Genomic DNA, 19,104 nt, shown 5'->3' on the forward strand with positions numbered 1-19,104 from the left:
TTTCCTTGCTGGTAAAGCTTAAACTTTAGTTCACCAGCATCTAGAAACACAGAGACCGCCACACAGCCATGACCGACCACCTCACAGCCACACACAAAAATCCAGCTTCCTTTAACGGAGTGCAAAGTAACCATGCCACAAGTGCTGGTCCTCCACAGCCCCAAGTACTATATCAAGTATTCTTATACCAGTTAAGATATTTATTATCGTAAGGATAAAGAGCAAAGAAAATCAGGTAAGGAAGCTGCTTCCAGGAAGCACAGCAAGAGAGACACACACCAGGTGACAACCTCAGGTATGCCAGGCTGGCTCCTACATGTCAACGATTTACATTCCGCAATGCAATCTGGCATTGATTTTGATAACCACAAGAAAATTTTAATGAAGTTGTCCTTTGAAATAATACCAGAACACAGACCATTGCGTGACCTTGAAAACTGGCAGAACAGAAACTTCTGATTTTTTTTTTTTTATATATTTACATGCATCTTCGCATTAATTTCAAGAAAAAGAATCAAGTGATAGATTAAGAAGGACACTCATTACAACCTTCAAATCAAGTCTCCTATAGCTGCATGCATGGTGGCTTGCCTTTTGCTTTTGGACAGAGAAGCAAATCAACCACTTAGCTCCTGTGAACGTCCTATTATGTCAAACGGAAAGCAGTGAGGAAGTACAATACATTTCTTCTAAAGTTTCAAAATTTTCTTTCAGATGAACTTATCTCAGATATAGCAAAATTATTACTAACTTGAGCTTCATTACTTAAGGAAAAAGTTAGTGAGTTAAGAAATATGGGTCTCCGGGTATTTCCCTGCCCTGGAATTGCTAGGTTAGTTACAAAAAGTTACAAGCACTTATAAAACTTTATGGAAAGCTGAAGAAGTTTCCACGTAGAAGCCTGGAGGTATTATTTTGTAACAGATATTTCAAATGTCAAGAATCATCCAATAAATTTTAGTTTTAGGGAGATTTATACAGCAGGGGGAAAAAAGTGCTCATATGCTTCAAAGAAAATGGGTGGTGACAAACTGCTGCTGTACACAGAGCAATCAGATACCAGAGTTTAGGAAACCCACAACAACTCACTTTTTGTTCTAAACTTCTATAGAAGCTTCTATTGCCTAAATGTCAGGAAACCAAAAACCTCAAGAAGCAAGGATGAGTGAAAGAGGCAATCCATAATAATCGTTAAAGGAAATGTGATACTCCACGGAAATACAGTGGCTAAAACAGCAGGCTTCAAATCACTTCAGAGAAAGCATCAGCACGGCCAAAACAGGTAGCTCAACCACTGCCTTCAGCATCATGCAGGATTTGGTGCCGCTGAATCCCAGACTTGTGCAAAGCGGCCACCTGAGTGCTGAGAGGTCGTGCTGCTACAACAGTAACGACGACAACCCAAGGGTTCAAGTACTCCCTTCTCTTACTGTCATTGACACATTAAACATATAAATTACCGAATTATTAAACAATCAAGTCTTGATCAACAGTAAGGGCTACAAATCCAAAGGAAAAAAAAATCCCGCGCCCTTATATAACAACACAGTTAACAAAGCCACAACAGTCTAGCTGAATTTTTAGTGAAGTTCAGAAGTTAGTTCAAAGTTAGAAGTTCAAAAGATGGGCAGATGGTACCAAACTCCTTAAGTCAGCTCCTATGCTTTACCAGTGCTAACAACTTTTCTAACAACTTTCCTGCTTATCAACCTGTGTGTTCCCCCAAAATAAAAGCGGAGAACATGAATTAAACTAATTATATTTAAACATTTCATGTTTTCAAATGGTCATATTCCCAGTCACCAAGTAAGTTCAATTTATAAATGACTGCAATTTCATATTCTTGAACTACAACCACTTTTGGATTCCTTCATGACAGTGAGAAAAGGAGAATCTGGGGTTCATGCTACAGTCCTTCTACTTTAGGCAGTTATTAAAACAGCAGTTTCTCAAAAAGAAGCCTGAACTTTTCTTACCTCGTTGTTCTGAGAAAGGAACAATGGATTCTTGCTAAGGAGGGAGAGGAGAACAGGAGAGTCACTTGGTTAACTCAATTTTCTGAGCTCAGATTACAAAACAAGAGAAAATATGATTTTATGTTTCGTCCCAAGATACTTTAGGGTACATATTCTCACCCACACCGCATCGCCTTCTCCCCACCCCATGTCCCCCAGGCTGCTAAGCTGTAGAAACCAGGACACCTGCCCATATGGAAAAAGAAGTAAAACAACAGTTTGCAAAAATGATGGAAGCAGAGTAATTTCTGCAGGGACCAGTTTTTCAAAAAGAATGTCTCCCGTATGTGCTTTTGCATCTCCATTACTCCATAGAAAGATACAGCTTCAGATTTACAATCAATAAAGAGAAAATTCTCACATTACAAATTTCTACTCAAAGTGTAGTCCCATTTTGTTGACTACAGAACTGTTGTCGTCGTAAGTACTTTGGTGTCGTGTTCTTAGCACAACAGCAAAAACAAGAATAGTGATGCCCAGCTACATTAGCATGTGATATTATCTTCCTAAAAACAAAGTTTTATGCCACAAAAATCATTGAAAAATAACTGAAATGGCAAAGCTTTAGAAAGAAGATAAGAGTTTCCTGTGAAAATGTGTTCATAAAGTCCAGACTCGTACTTGATAGGAATAAAACTCAGAAAACAAAGTTTCAGATTTCCAGGTAGTTTAAGATACTGATACAAAAGAAATCAAATTAAATACACCAGAAAATTCAGAGTAATACAATACAGAAACAATTGCATTTACATATAATTCTAGAACCAACTAAACCAAAAATGAATCATGCTTGAGATCACAAATTTGGATGAAAGGGGGTAGAGATGAACTTGGAAACACTCGAATCATGTTTCTGTAAGACCTACAAAAATTTCAAACTGCTTTGTGACAAAACAGACAAGAAAGATACTTTTACCTAAAACCACTCTGAGCCCCAAACTGAACGTCCACCTGAAGGCATGTCTGAGGTTCCCCCGAGCTGCCAAATCACAGGCTAAGCTCCATATAACGTGTGCGAAACTGAACCAGTCCCTTGAAAGTGTCATCGTGTAGTTTTTTGCATACTTTTATTTGTCAGCAATGACAAGAAAAGGGAAATAAGAGTATACACAAGTTATATACATGGGCATCAGGCTAGAAACAATTCCAACACAAAGTACAGAAGACTCACAGCTGAACTTAAAACACCACCAGGTAACCTCATGGAAATACGGCTTCCCGCTCCTCCGTTACAGGCTGGGTTGGTTCCACGATGCCACGACAGAAGAAAGCAACGCGACACCTCTTGGAGGGGACAGCACGGGCCAGCACACCAGCGACCTGAGCTGGCACCACAAGAACTCTGTCCCACAACCAACACTGGGAACAAATCCACCCCATTCCCACTTTCAGAAGCTCGCATGGTAAACCCCAGTACAAGTGGCACAAGTTTCAGCACGCTGTTCACAGCTCGGCAGAGAAGGCAAGCATGAAACTGCCAGCAGGCCTCCCAGGTAAGGGCAGGTCTTGCTGAAGAGCCAAGTACTGGCAGCACCACTGGGACACTTGCCCTGCCACTGCCTGTTGTCTAGTGTGGTCCATAGACACAGGTACGAATTTCGAAGTACTGTCAACCTGGCACCTCTCAGCAGCATTCAGTTCAAAGGAAGAGTTTCAATAATGAATTTAACAATAGCTTGACGACGTTAGAAGTACCACAGACATACCAATCCTACAAAAAACCCTCTGAATTTAAGAAAAAAGTTCCCTATGCCAACTTCTGAGATCTTTTAAGGCAACTTAATACGGCATTTAAAGTATATGAACTTTAAACTTTCTCATTAGTTCTTAATTAGGAATAAACCTTAGTTACAAAAAAACTTTGTTTCACATGAATGTCAACAGCTTAAATCTTGATCCTGAGAACAGATTCACTTAAGTGGGATGACTCTCATAAGCTGTTACTTGTGCAAGTTTTTGCAAGGTTCAGCCCTGAAGTCACTACACAATTTATGACTGCGTTCCTCACTTGCAATCAAACTCACCTTTGAGCTCAGTAATACATCATTCTGTCATCTGCCATCACGCTATCTTAAGTTCTCAAAAACAAACTTATCTGGTATAATTTTTAAGTGAGTGGGTACGTCAGGAAGAGGAGATGAAGAGCTAGCAGCAACCGCAGCATCTGTAGGGGAACCAAGGAAACATGCATACTAACCAAACACCTCCCAACTGGACATGGTTATCGTCGAGATAAATACTAACAATAAACATTTAGTTCATTTTCTACAGAGTGGTTTATATCAATCAAGATCACTTTGCAGCACCCAACACGTAAGGCTCTAGAAGTGCTTATTAAAGGTGAAGGGGGAGAAATGTTTTCCGTATCAATGAGGTCATGGTTTCACCCGAAATACTTAACGTGCCTTGAGGTGAAGAGGAGATTGCACTACAGTGAAAAATAGTCACTCCATTTACTTTTTGGACAAAGTGAACGGCTGTTTAAGCAAAGCAAACAAATTCTACATGCCACCGAAGAGAAAGAAAATTACATTATCCAGTTGGAGCAACAAGTGTAGTTTACACAGCCAAAAAGTAGCTTGAGTTGTCCAAGAACATCAGAATTAACATCCATATTATTTGTGCATGTCTCAAGGGACCTGTTCTGAACGTGCCCAAGAGGTGGCACAAACTGCAGCAGGACAAAGGCTCCTGCAGTACGACTCCAGACCATCACAGTGAGTTCGGAGACAAAGACTGTGCACCTGTGACCATTTCACCATCTTTCTCATCAAGTGCTGACACCTCAAAACAAAGCCTAGAAAAGCAGGGAGCAGAGATTTGTATATTGTTTGGAGAGGCTTCACGCCTATTAACATTAAACTAGACAGGGCGTTATTATATTACATTCACAACAGATACACCAGAAAAATAAGCACTGGAAAAAAAGCTAAGCTATTCTGTTAGACTGCAACATACAGAAGTTGTTTGTAAATTTGTTTCTGTTGATCACTAAACACAAAAGATACACAGCATTTTCACTGAAAACATCTTTTTTTCCTCCCTATTTACTGTGCCCTGTAATCCAAGACAAGCAGGTTGCAACAACATCAGCAGGCCACGCATCTGAAATCCACAAAAAAACAACTTTTATAACATCAGAAAATTAAGTCTGGAATTAACTGCCCCCAAATATTAAAGCAAATAGTTATAACTGATGCTAATCAAAAAGTAGCAGTAAGTGGAAAAAGAACAGGATCAGCAGGCAAACTAGCCATATTAAAAACCTATCCACCCTCATTTTTCAGGAATACCCATTGTAAAACTCTTGAAGGTCTGCTGCTTTTGCTTCCAAAGACAATTTTTAGACATACGCCTATGTAGAGATGTGGCAGGAGGACAAGTAAGTAATTTATTGCATACCAAAGACCTCGATTAAAGTACAGGCCGCCTGGTGAAGGTTGGAGAGGAGCAATGCTGCTTCTCACTCATTCAGCATAATGCCCAAGGACAAGCTTTGGAAAAAGGAAAAAAAATGCATTCCTTCTGCTCTGCTTTCCTGCTCTGAACAGTTTATACCTTAGTTCTTGGAAATAGTTGCCATTTGAGGGGACTTCAGTTCCCAAGTACTACAACGCTTTAGTCCTGAAAGCCAACCAACTGGTTTTGAGAAGAAAGTGAAATGACTAACAACATAAGATCCTCCACAGACCTTCACCTTCTGTTTGCTGGCTTCTTCCATTGTTTACAGTCGCTTCATGAAAAAAAGTCAATACGTTTGCATCCTCTTTTTATCTGTTCCCTCTCCTCTTCATTCATAAGGAGGGTGCCAAAAAGAAGCACCAGGTCAGGACTTTCTACTACAAAATATGATTTCTAACAAAAGCTGAACTTCAGCTTCTTACACAAACCGTCTTATTCCTTGGAATGTTTTAGGTAATTTTTAGGTAATGTTCCAGGAAAAAAATACCACATGCAACTGGGAAAGTATTAGTTTCATCACAAATTTCTATTTTTAGTAGAAAAAACACAACTTGAAATGGATTCAAGAAACAGTAAGAAGTTAGGGGTGAAGGCAGAAGTTAACTGACTAAATTTTAGTAGAACTGGAACGTCAGCTGGAAGTCACATCAACTTGCACCGATTCCGCCACGGCAGCAAAGCCGCACCTCTTGAACATCCAGCTGCCTCCCCTGCCGCCGTGCCTACAGCCGTAGGAAATTATTGCTCTGGAGGTCACACACACACTTACGCCCTCACTGCGCCCTGTGAAGACTTCCCAGGGAGCATTCAGCACGTCAGGCTGGGGACAGGGCAGCCCCCAGCACGCCCCCTTTCCCACCCGCCGGGCTCCGAAGGGCAGCGCTCAGCAGCCCTCCTGCCGCTTCTGCCTCCCGACGGTGTCGGTGTCGCAGCACTCTGCGGAGACACGCACGAGAGAGACCGTGCTAAAGGCAGCTGCCGCTCCAGCGTGACTTCAGCTCACAGTGGAGAGAAGCCTACAGGGACTCGAGCCCTGCAAACTCAAGAACTACGTGCATACACATTCCTGAACGGACTGGGACAGCTGAGAGCACGGGTTTGGGAGATCAGGAGTCTGAGTTTTCAGAAAGAAGTGGGTCCACATGTAATTTATTGCTTATAATCCTTTGATGAAATGTGCTATGCAAGTGCAAAGTACTATCATGATGTTAAACTAAGGTTTTTTTTGTTTTTTAAAATCTAGCAACTACTCAGCATTTCCCTGTTTAACTAACAGACTGGTTCTTTACAAAAGTAAATATTGAGAGGAAAAAAAGACAGTTCCCCCACAATTTCAGTGAATGTTTCATCTTCCATGCTAAAATCTGCAATGTCTTTCAAAAAAATATCAAAACATCTAGGAGAAAGCGAAGGTGCAAAGTTGTTTCCACCTCATCTCCTTTACTCCCATGGCTATGTCATCACCAGAACCTCAAAACCTCACAAATTCTTCTGAAAGGCCACAGTAGCAGAAACAGTATTTGGCAGAGACTTGGTGAAGAACAGATTCCTAATACTCAGTAGTAACCTTTACAACAAAGTTAAGGAGATAACAGTTTTGTCCTCTTTAATTTTCTTTTTCTTTCAAATCCGGTACCAACTATATTTTGTCCTTCCCATTTCTATGATACTTCCAGTTTCGTTTATTTAGACCAATGACACTTTCCAAAAGCTGGTGTACAACATCTTTATATACACTACAAATTCAGATTACCAGACTGTTGTCAGACATTGAATATATAAATAACTTTGCAAACTATTTACAGGTTTTAAACTAATCAGGTTCCAAGCAACCAACACTCTTAAGGCAAATATGACTGGCTGGCTTTAAGATTTCTCTCCCTTCAGCCCTCCCCACCCCCCAAGATGACAGGCAGTAAACACGAAATTTAATTACCTCCTGCCCCCACACATTGACAGGAATTTTTGTATGGAGAGATGATCTAACTACTTATGATTTTTCCTTAAAACAAGGAAAAATGTTTAAAAATATATTTGTGTTTCTGTGTCAAGAGAATCATTAAGGTGCATACCAAAACGTGGAAGTCCCAATGTCTTACAACAACATAATTCTTGTATGCACTTGACAAAAGGTTTTGGGAATTTGGGGTAAGCATCAGTTTAAAGCTGTACAACCCTTTTTAGGACTATGCATTTATAAGCTCATTAGATGTAAGATCTAGAGAGCTCAAAAGGGTTTTCTGTAACAGGTGACACTGAGCAGAATAAAACACAGCAAAGAGTGGATTTTCAAAGCATATGTTTAACTATACTAAAATTTCTCTCTTACACCATATTGCTGTCCAAGATACTGTTCACCAGGAAAAGCGATTCTGCACAATCTGCCAATCCTTACTGGAATAAAAATTGGCACTTAAAATAGTATCTGTTGTTACAACTTTATGTACTTAGGTGCAATCACAGTGCAATCCCTTTTGTCAATGCATGACTGAAGCAACCAAGCGTATTCTGTGAAGTAGGTAGAGTTCACATACCAAACGTGCTTAGTGCCTTCCTCTAAGTCCCAATCATCACTTTGTTCTTACTATTTTTCAATGCCCTGATTAGGTCTTTGTTTGGAATTAATTAGCTATTGTGGTTTGAAGGATTTTGGAACAAAGCAGAGACTTTATACTGAATGCAGAGGTCACCTCCAGCAGAGACAAAAGGTAGCAAATTATCGATTAGCTTTGTATTTAGAAGCATCCCTTGGTTCGCTGCTAGGATTGCTCCAGTCATCTGCTTCAGGTGTGGTCTTGTAGTGTCGCCACGCTGACTTATTAAAAACAGGAAGTCTTTCAAATGATTCACTTGAAAGGGCCTACGGAAAAACAAAAGCAACAGTAAGATATCACTTAGAGACACAAAGAGCAAGATGATACTCCGGGGAGTCGTTCCAATATGGAAGCGGCAACTATAGAAGTGTCTTAATCATCCAAGTGTTACATGTCACAACACTATCTTGAGAATACTTCGGCTGTGACCATTTGTTCCTGAAGTACTATGTCACAGTAAAGGTTAAAATAAAGTAATAGAACTTGAAAACTTTTTTTTTTTCATGGAGTAGTGTCTACGCAGCAAGAGGAAAAAGTTTTGGTCAGGAGCATTTCAGAGAGATTTGTCGTTAATACTTTAAATATTCAAACTTCCCAATAAGTTCAGATTCAGTCAGCACACAAATCTGGAAATAATAGCTCAGTCCATTAGCATGCCTTTTTTTTCTTCTGAGAAACATCATGCCTTTTTCCCCCACGCATACACACAGAAGATTAAATCCATCAGAAACCAAAGTTAGTGCAGGATTCCACAGCTTGTTCACTACACGCAGCAAGGCACAGAGGTAACACTGAGTCAATGACCAGTGCACAAGCTACACATTACAATATATTCTTTCACATTCCCTGATGAAATTCAAGCAGTTAGTTTTAGCTTAGAGCCCCTGACTCCTGAAAAAGGACAACAGGTTCAAAACAATCTATTGCACAGTGGTCAAGGACTGCATAGAAAAAAAGTGTACCAGTCAGGAATTAATCAAAATTCTTGTTTCAGTTTTACTGCAGTCAAAACTCATAGAATCAAAAAGTATTATCCAAAAATTCTCTCTTATCACACAGTTGTTTGAAAATTCAGCACTTATGATGGGTTAACAAAATGCAAAGATCTAACACAGGACTGAAAAAAAAAATCTAAAGCAAGCCAATTAGTATTAGTGTCAATGTTAACATTTATAAAGCTCTGTTTTTACAATTCTGTGTAATTAATTTGGATAAAATGTAAAGAAAATTGTGATTAAGAATTTGAAAACAAAGAGTGAAAAGAAAATTCAGTTATTAAGCAGAGCATCTGCCTGCTATAAGCGATCAAGTTGCACTGCCTTGCTAGCTTGTAAGAGGGTGAAATTCATACCTTCAAATAAATTACAGCATCTGAACCAACACCTTCCATCGAGTAGAGTTTAAGGTCACCTTGGAAGTACCTAGCATACAGACGAGAAATTGGCAAGCCATAGCCAAACCCAGCCTAGAAAAACAAGAAAATGAATAGAAAAAACATGAGGAAAGGTTAAAAAAGTGCTACAGATCACTGCTGTTGTTTATAAAAGATACCTAAATACCAGATTTGCCTCAAATTACTCTTCAAGCTTTCCTTTAATTCCTTGGCCTGCACTATAAGTTGGGATTCACTGCTTTGAGCAATCTTTTTTTCCTAGACAGTTTTTTTTTTTTTAAGCTTAAGTACAGAAAAGGGGAAAATAAACATAAACCCGATGAAGGTTTCTTTCTCTATCTTGTCTATTTTTTATTTTCTCAGAGAGGCAGAATATGCTGCCTCCAATCATCAAAGCTGACAATTGCCTATGACTTCCTCGCTATGATTACCACTGATGTAATACTCCATTCTTTCTTTGGTAATACCAAATTTTTGACAGATGCCACAGATGCAGTGGAGGTCCGAAGACTACCTCAGAGTAAGTTAACTTCATTAACAACATACAAAGCAATACAAGACAAGTAATCCTTGGTATTGTTTACCCTTTCAGCAAAGGGTGTGCACACCTCTTCCAACCCACTCTTGCCAGAAGATGTTATAATAAAAATAAACAAGACTCTCGCTGCAGCCAAGGAATAAGATTTCAGTCTGCAGACCATCTCTTTCAGGTGACTGGGTACATGCTGACAATCACTGTTTGATTATTCACCTGAATCCCCCTGAATTCTTCAGGGCTATCCAAAGCAACAACAGAAGGATTCCAGATATACAAGCATTTGAAAGTAAGGATATACGAGGCAATAGAATAACAGAGCATTTCCAAAAAGGTGGGTTACAAGAAGAATTCCACACCTGACGTTTCAGAAAACTGACGAACTCATTCCACTATGCTATTTCTACAAAGGCAACCTGAAAGAACCTGGGAAGAGCATGGATTCACAGAGAGAGTAAAGGATTTTAGTTGATTGATGTAATACTAGACTTATTGATGATAAGTGAAAATAAGTGAAAGCAATAAGTGAAAATCATTCCCTGAATCTTAAAAACAAAGCCCCAAAATAAGACAAAGAAAGAAGGCTAAGAAGCAGAACTTCTGAGCAGTGTAATACAGCTACTATGTGGTGTCACTCTGTAAGAAATTCCTTGGGGAAGGAGGGTGAATATTAAAGAGCTTTGTATTACAGTATCCATCACAAATTCTCCTGAGGTCAGCTACCATTTCTACAGTAACTTTTGTCCTCTTTGCCTTTTTACAAAGTCTAAGTGCCGTGACCTTTAACTGGTTACAGAGTTGCTCACACTGAATGAAGACTTTAACAGTTCAGATGAGCAAATGGAGAAACAGAAACAGCAGAGAAAGACATCTTTTCCTACTGACACTTAAAATAAAAAAGGATCCAAAAGCTTACTTGTATCTTTTCCGGAGACAGGACAATAAATGTTACCAAAACTAAAAAGCAAACTAACCAAAAGGCAAATTGTAGATGGTACATACTGCCCTACTCAGGTAAAGGGCAGTACCAAGCAATCCTGGAAAATTATTATTATACTTCCCTCTCTGGAGAATTACACCTCCTTAAAATCCATGTCCAACTTCTGGTTTGTCTCCTGTGCCTTCCAGGAAAATGTTTTTACACTGTGTCCTGGTCCACATAGCTATTTCAACTCTCAAAAAAAAACAACCTGTTTTTTTTCCCCCCTTTGCTGTCTTCAGGTTATTTTCCAAAGCAGGTAATTTATAAGAAACATGAAGACAAAAGATGCCAAATGAGTAACTGGTTAAGGCAAGCCTTGATGTATTTTGCAAAAGAGACTGTCATCAAGAATCGATTACTACATAGATCTGTGCTCAACCTAGAGGGCAGAATATAGTCAATAATGACACACCTACCTTGAGAAGAGAAAGCTTTTTAGGGTCAATTTCTCACTAAATATCATAGCATGTACTATACAAATGAGAAATTGATAGTGTCACTAGTGTCAGCAGGTTTAATTGAACCTGATTTAAGCCACACTTTTCCCACCATAAACAAATGCTGCCAAAGGGAGAATCATTAAATTCTGTAAGAAAATCTACTTATTAAACATTACCATGCGTTCCTAACGTTTCCACTGCGCATATAACAGCACAGATGAGCACAAGACCTGCTAGAAGCAGAATGCTGCCATGGTAACAAGGTTTCGCAGCAGATTAAGAAAACATTTTCAATAACACCGAGAAAGAACTTCCACCAATCAACAAAACAAGCCCTCTCTTCCTCTCCAAGTCCATAAACGTTTCATAAACAAGATGGGGGAATCATACAACAAGAGGAGGGATAGTTAGAGCAGAAAAATACATCTATTTACACTGCACTGCAATTTAGTTTATGAGTATTACCTAAGTCAAGAATGACATGTGAACACAGATCTACCTTCTAGAGCATGGTAATTCTTAAGTGGTTTGGTCTTTGGCACTAAGCAATAAAGAAGCCTTCCTTCTGCATAGACTTTGAAGATGACTCATTCATGTGAAACCTTTCTGCTCAAACATTATTTTTAGACTGATATACAAAGTACGGAATAATTGTTTTTATAACTGGATCTGAACCATAATACATGTCAAGCCTTACTGTGAAAGCCCTTTTTTTTTTTCCTCTTAGTGGAAAGGTATGCCACAGACTCGTAGTTCTTTATTTTTATTTATTTATTTTTCCTATGTGAACCCCACACATAAAAGCTCAACAATTCACAATGTTCAGTCATGCAGGTATCGGTCAGATTCACAGGGCAAAAGCTGCCAGGCTCACAAGAGAGGACACTTTGCAGGTCTGACTACAGTGACATACAGACTGAAAAGAAAAAAAAAGCCTGAGGATGGGGCAGAGCAGAAGAAAACTAAGCATAAATGCCATCGAATCAAAGTAAGCTGTCTGGAAGATTAGGAAATAAATACAGGAATGTATTGCTAAAGATGAAGAGAAAAAAATGAATATAGTGTAAATCTTAATCTGAACATTTTACAATCAGAGTCACAAAGGCAGAGACATTTTAATAGTGAATACAACTGGCAATCAAGGTGCAAGTTTATAGTAAGGACAAGTTTCAAGAAATCTTTGTAGGCTCCTACAGTAAATTGCTGATCAAAACTGAGACAGAACAAAGGCAGATTATCAATCAAGAAAGATTCCACCATTCTTGATTTTAAGGAAGAAGTTCATATTTGAATTAAAAGGCCTGTTCCTTATCACTTCACTTATCAGGCAGATTTTTTTTTTTAAATTATTTTATGAAAGGCATAGTACCGTTTGAAGCTTTTTACCAAGATGTGTTGTAGAATGAGGAACCTTGAAGAACTAATGTCAAGTCAATGTAGATACAAAACTGGGCTTCATACCTACCACGGTGACACCAAGCACTGGTGAAAACAATGCAATACACTTACATACCACGATGCTATAATCTGTGGTCTAAGACAGTACCACAAAGATTCTGCTTATAGTCTAAAAAGAATTTTGTTGCCTCTGAACCACTCTGATTTGGTTTCAACCTTCGATTCACTGTTAATTGTCTTATATCAGAATAATGCATAGCCATACACCCTCTGGCACCACTTTATGTTAGCTGCCTGAAGGCACTTCAACCACGGAAGTACCAAAAAAAAAATCAACACTCAAGAACATGCTAGATGAGAAATAGGAAAAGGAAACTTCCCAGATATTTTTTTCTTGACATGCTTGAAGATAAAGGACTGCATGAAAAGCAAAACCAACCAAAGACATTAGAAACAATACAGGACAAAAATAAGAACAGATAAAAACACAATATCAGTATTAACCTACTTGTTGAAAGACAAAGGTAACAGAGGGAACAGCAGCCGTACAATTTTTTATCAGAATGACCCAATGTGCAATTTAAATGATTAGTAAACTGTTTTGTTAATTTTTTACTAATAATTTAAAGAATCATGCCTACTAAAAGAATAGACACATTCAGCACTGAAATAATTCTCTATTTAGAAGCTATGTTTTTTTTTTGTTTGTTTGAAATCTGATCTCAGTTGAGAGTAGCACATGAGATCTCCAACTGAACAGGAATATACCAAATGTGATGATATCACATGCACATCAGAGATTTTTTTTAAATGCATTTTCACAGTCCATAACTTACACCAGAATCATTTTCAAAGTTCCATATATTGTGCATTACCAGGAGGGGTTTCTCAAGGGCTGTTGCTCAGAGCATGGCTCAACTCTTCAATACATTTCCTACAATAAACTCAGATTAACAGTAATTTATGCATCAAGGAGGAGCTCTTTAGGTTATCCACCTTCATGGTAATACAGCACTAAAAATCCTGTCCATTAACCTGTGAAAATATTGTGCTTATGCACACATGCTTGTTTCCAAGAATATAATGTCAAGACAAAGAAAAACAATTTTCTGTTCCAAGGACTAAGTGGTGATAACAAGCCTCGTTTTCTCCTGATGTGTTTTACCTGCATAGAATTGCTAACAATAAACTATTAGTTCAATGGAAAATCCGATCCAGTAAATTGCACTGAAAGGAAATTGACAGAGTAGCGCTCAGGGACATTTAATTATGTATTACAATTGCTTACCAAAGGCACAGCTCTCGTGGGCTCCAAACTAGGTCTGGGTGCTGTTGAGTACATGTAATTAAACAATCTGTCTATTTTCCTTAAAGGTACACCTCCACCTTGATCACTTATCTAAGGAATAAAAAGTTAGTTTTAAACATTATGTTCTGAAAAAAACTGCAAAACACATTAAAATTACCTAAATGACTTTAGAAATATTAATGAATATGAAACAAGTATCAGAAGTCATACAGTACTTAATTTGACTTTTCAAATTACAAGTCATATTATTTAAACCTAACAGTTACTAAGCTGCACACAAACTTAATCTTTAGGTACTTACCTTAATAGATAGATCTTCTTTCCCCAAAGTGACTAAGGTTTTGATCGATGGATAGCCTTCTCTCTTACCTTCATGCAACTCTACAGTAGCTCTCATTGAATTCTGAAGTTAAAAGAAAAAAAGCATCTTCAATTCTAACTTTACCATATATGCTTTTTGTTACAATCTAGAACTTGCATGTATTTTGTTGAATCTAGATACCTTGTCCTGCACTTGTACGCAAGACAGGAAAGGGCATATTTAAAAGAAATTCAAGGAGTGCTTTCAAGACAACCAGCTGTCCAATTAGTTCTTTTTACACCAGAACTATCATACATCCTTTTATATATGACAAACTCAAGAGAACCTAAAGCAAGGGAAAAAAAATCTGTGCAAAATCAGGTAAGGGACAACAGCATCCTTCACCTCCACCTTGCAGAACACCACTACTGATGTGCACTACAGAGAAAAAGCTCTTAACTACATGACCCAGGACAAGAAAATGTTACGTTACAGTCTGACTATCACTCTGACTTTGTCATATTTATTAAAAGAGTTTCCACTGGCAGTCCGTCACACATTAACATTACTTATTGCTAGAATTTACTGATTTCACACTGTTTCATGACTTGTGCCAAAGCATAAACAAGCAGTATACTAATTCTCATCTGTTCTGCTCTAGAAGTAGTGATACAAATGGCAAAAGAGGAAGATCTAAATGAACGTGCTTGACCAGTGCCAGCAATCAAAACCAAAATACCATTATTTATGAAAAAATTCTGACCAAATGTAATTTTTTTCTTGAATTCTATTCAATTGCACCACCTAGAGACCACCTGTCTTATTCCAAAGATACAGTAGCCCTCATGTTCTATGTTCACTGTTGTTCCAGTGATTCACAAAACACAAAAACAAGACAAAGCATGCCATTTACATTATTCAGATATATGCACTGCTCTTAAACAGAAGGCACATGCAATAATGAAGCAAGCTTGTAGAAATTGTAAGATAATACATATCATTGCAAAGACTATTATGAGTTAGTTTAAATTAATCAGCTTCAAAAGGCCAAAAGGAGAAGAGGGAAAACTCATTTTTTTAAAATTATACAAGGGCATAAGAGAGTTGTGAACTTGATATTCATCAAAACTTCAAACTCTTCACTGGGATAAAAATAAGAAAGGAAAACTGAAATAACAGTTCAGAACTGTCACTGAAAAGAATCTCAATTTCAACAGGAATGCAAGTTCACTAACCCTTTCCAAATATTAACAAGCGCAACCTACCTTGAATAATTCAAATAACATATGAAACAAATGAGATGGTACGTAGACTACTTGAATAGGTTTGTTTGGAGCTTTAGCTGGAAAAAAAAAGATTTTTTTCAAACGGTATCTTGAAGCATTTTTACTTACAGGATTAACATGAAGCTATAGGCAAAGAGAAGTACGTATGAATGTTTTTGTTTTCTGAGTGCAAAATATGATCCATAAAAAAATCAGTTACTGCTATCACCTTAAACGACACATTCCAATGATGTTTTTTAAAGACAATGTCAGCAAACTTTTAGATATAAAACTAGACTAAGCAGTGGTTATTTAGTACTAAACATGGTATTCACGACAGCTTTCCCCACTTGTGTGGGATTTTTTTTTCTTTTTCTTAACACGTTATATTTAAACATTTGCTGGACAAGAAGTCCTAGAACTAAAAAAAAAATCACTGTTTAAATATTCTAAAAAATAAACATTTTCCCTTAATTAAAGCATTGAAAATACATTCTGAAAGTCTGAGTACCATACATTTTAAGTTATCACAATTTTCTTGTTCTAAAACGTAACTTAATTGTTTTGTCTACTGTTGTCCTTGTTGCTAGTGCTTCAGCAGAGGTGTGTGGCATGGCACAGCTCTGGACATTAGAGTGCTAGCTGACTGGCAGGAATTAATATAGCTGCATTTAATACATTCCAGGACAGTTTTCATGCTCAATATGCAGTCATCCCTGAACATTCAATTATCTACTGACTTTAAATTATACAGTCACAGCCTGTCAGGCTCAGCAGCAGTTCACATTGAAGAGAAGGCTCTAAAGCCATGCTTCTTAAGTTGCAGGTGGATATCAACATGAATGCACAGAGTCAAGTTCATCCTTTTTTGGCACTGAAGGCTGATGATAATACCAAATACTACTTTGACAGATAGGAGGGTATGCAAAGTCTTCTAATTTCCAAAAGCTCGGGTGAAAACCCGAATAATGTTCTGCTTAATTAGTTGTAAGGCAACTTGCTGGTTTATTAATGTAAATTTTGTCTGAGTCCATACTCCTATGCCTCACCAAATTCGAGATTTTATTTTTTTCAAATTCAAAATTTTATTTTGAGTGTTTTCTGTTTCTGAGACTTTTACAAATCCTTGCCTTCTGATGAAGTTTGGAAACATCTTCTGCTTGGACTGCTGTCCAAACTTTGTGAGAGGATTACTCAAGACTTTTTTTTTTTTGACAGTAAAAAAAGGGACTGACAGTAGAATTTATGAGGGTATTTTAAAATGAAATCAGTTTCAGCTCCATTAAAAGATGAGGAGGCAGGCCTGTTTCTTTCCCAGCCACAAGGATTCTCAAACACCTTTTGTTTTTCTTAAAGTGATAGTGAATTTTGCAGATAACATTCTGTATAAACATCATTGTGATGAACTAAAATCCAGGTGTCCACAGGGACACATTAGGACAAGAAAAGTAGCTGCATATAGGATTGCAGAGTTCAAATTATAGCCTACAATTAATTAGATAAACCGGAAACCACAGACATTATACATGTTTTTTCTTAACTACGTCACTTAAATGAGTTTCACAATTACCATTGAATTCTTCAACTTCCAGATCAGGTGCCACCATATAGTATTGTTCACACAACATCTTAGCCGTTTCATAAGCATCTACAAAATGAGAGAACAGAACACCAACTTATGAAAAGCCAGCTAAAGACGACTAGCAAAGTTTATCCCATATCTGAAAGACTACAAGCAGAACACTAATTTTAGCCTGTTTACAAGCATGAAACTGGTATCCATTCTAATCCCTTTTTATCTATAGATTCATTGCCAGTTTGTCAAGAAAGAGCAAATTCTATTTAAAGCTCTGGAAAAAAAAACAAAACAGGAAATTACTAGAGACAAGCTATTTTTCCATCTCTGCTCAGGGCTTAAAAAAAAGGAAGGATCTAAACCTACGCAGACCATAATAACTACTTATTTATCACGTCCTATTCACAACTTAATACTTGTTCTCTCCAAATCAAACAAAGAAAAGATGACATTGCAACCACAATTTAATTTTTTCAACCATGATACAGTTTACAACACTTAACTTTTCAATGTCAGCTTGGGGAGAATCTGAAGTCTTTAAGATTACTCATTCTCTCCTACTGCACCAAAACAAAGAGCTTGCCCATAGTCCATATCAACCTTTACGTACTGACAAAATACAGCAAGAAAGTTGAAGTTATCTTTTGTTTGAAAAAATTGCAGTTGTTCTAAATATTCACTGGTATCTCCTTTGCAAAAACACCTCAGAAACAAGCAACAAATGTTAGCCTAAAGAGAAACTACAAACTCAACTATGTGCAACTACACTGCTTAAGTTACCTTAATGAAAATGGTTTAATGATTTTTTTCCCCTCATAATTAGGGTTGGCTAGGAACAAGCGCATGAACAGATGGTGCAGTTCTATAGACAAAGAGAAATTTGCTAAGATACTGTAGCAGTTGCATTTGATCCAGCCCTAGAAATTACCTTCTTCCTCCTGCCCGAAGTGATGCTACAAAACAAAGTCACTGCCAAGACTTACAGCAACGCAACAAGCACAATGAAAGTAAAATCATTAGCCCTCAGACTGCTTGTTTACCTTTAATTGTTCTACTTCAAAATGTGCTGTCTACAAACAATCTATATATGTACCCTGTTAACTAGAAAAAAATTATACCAGTTATTCTGACATCTGCAAGGCTGGACATATCAAACACAGCTGACACAGATGCTGCTTGAGTTTTAGTCAAATGGAGCTAATCAATGCTGGGAATGTTCTTGATCAAGTCCCCAGAACGTTTCAAAGTCAGCTGTCCAACAGGAATCATCTGTATCAAGATTGTCAACTTCAAAGACCCTCTCTAAAATAGTCCTGTCATTAGCACAATAAAACGTGCCCTAGTAAAAAGACCAAAATCCTATTTAATATCCAAGCTCTGCAGGAAACCTCAGCCTGGGATGTGCATAACTTAAGAAAAAAATGCACGAATATCTACACCTACATGATATTATAACATTGTCTCAGAACTTTTGATGGTCTTGTGAATAATCCCGTTGTGCTTTAGTTAAAAAGGGCATGAGGAGCACTGCCATAGTCTTGACTCAGTCATCAAAAGTTGAAGACAGGTATGCAGCTGTTATGACCGTATGGCTGTCTACGTGGAGAAAAGAATATATTAGCACATTTCAGAGACTTTCCGCATCCTAAGTGGGTATCAGATGTGGACCAAAGGGGTAGAAGTCGGATTTCTTATTGTGGTGAAAAACACCAAGGCCTCTGAAAAGCATACCAATAATAGGGTGGTAATAAATGAAAAAGACCTCAATATACAGACGTAGAGCAGACACAGGCACTATGCAAAACTTAAAAGAATGAAGAGATTCTGAAAAAGA

The 19,104-nt window shown here is 37.8% G+C and overlaps 1 protein-coding gene across 1 annotated transcript in view; it reads right to left on the bottom strand.

The window, feature by feature from the left end:
- Positions 1-7,189: 7,189 nt before the first annotated feature.
- The window catches only part of PDK3 (pyruvate dehydrogenase kinase 3), a 54,724-nt gene continuing 42,809 nt past the window's right edge, over positions 7,190-19,104 (bottom strand). The window contains exons 6-11 of the mRNA XM_083836901.1: positions 17,265-17,342; positions 15,695-15,771; positions 14,430-14,531; positions 14,108-14,218; positions 9,423-9,536; positions 7,190-8,337 (exon numbers count right to left, since the gene is read on the bottom strand). Of these exons, the coding sequence (XP_083693027.1) occupies positions 8,194-8,337; positions 9,423-9,536; positions 14,108-14,218; positions 14,430-14,531; positions 15,695-15,771; positions 17,265-17,342 (626 nt within the window). The 3' untranslated portion in view covers positions 7,190-8,193. The remainder of the gene's footprint in view (positions 8,338-9,422; positions 9,537-14,107; positions 14,219-14,429; positions 14,532-15,694; positions 15,772-17,264; positions 17,343-19,104) is intronic.

This window comes from Anser anser (genome assembly GCF_964211835.1).
Source record: "Anser anser genome assembly, chromosome: 1".
In the NCBI taxonomy this organism is placed as follows: Eukaryota; Metazoa; Chordata; class Aves; order Anseriformes; family Anatidae; genus Anser; species Anser anser.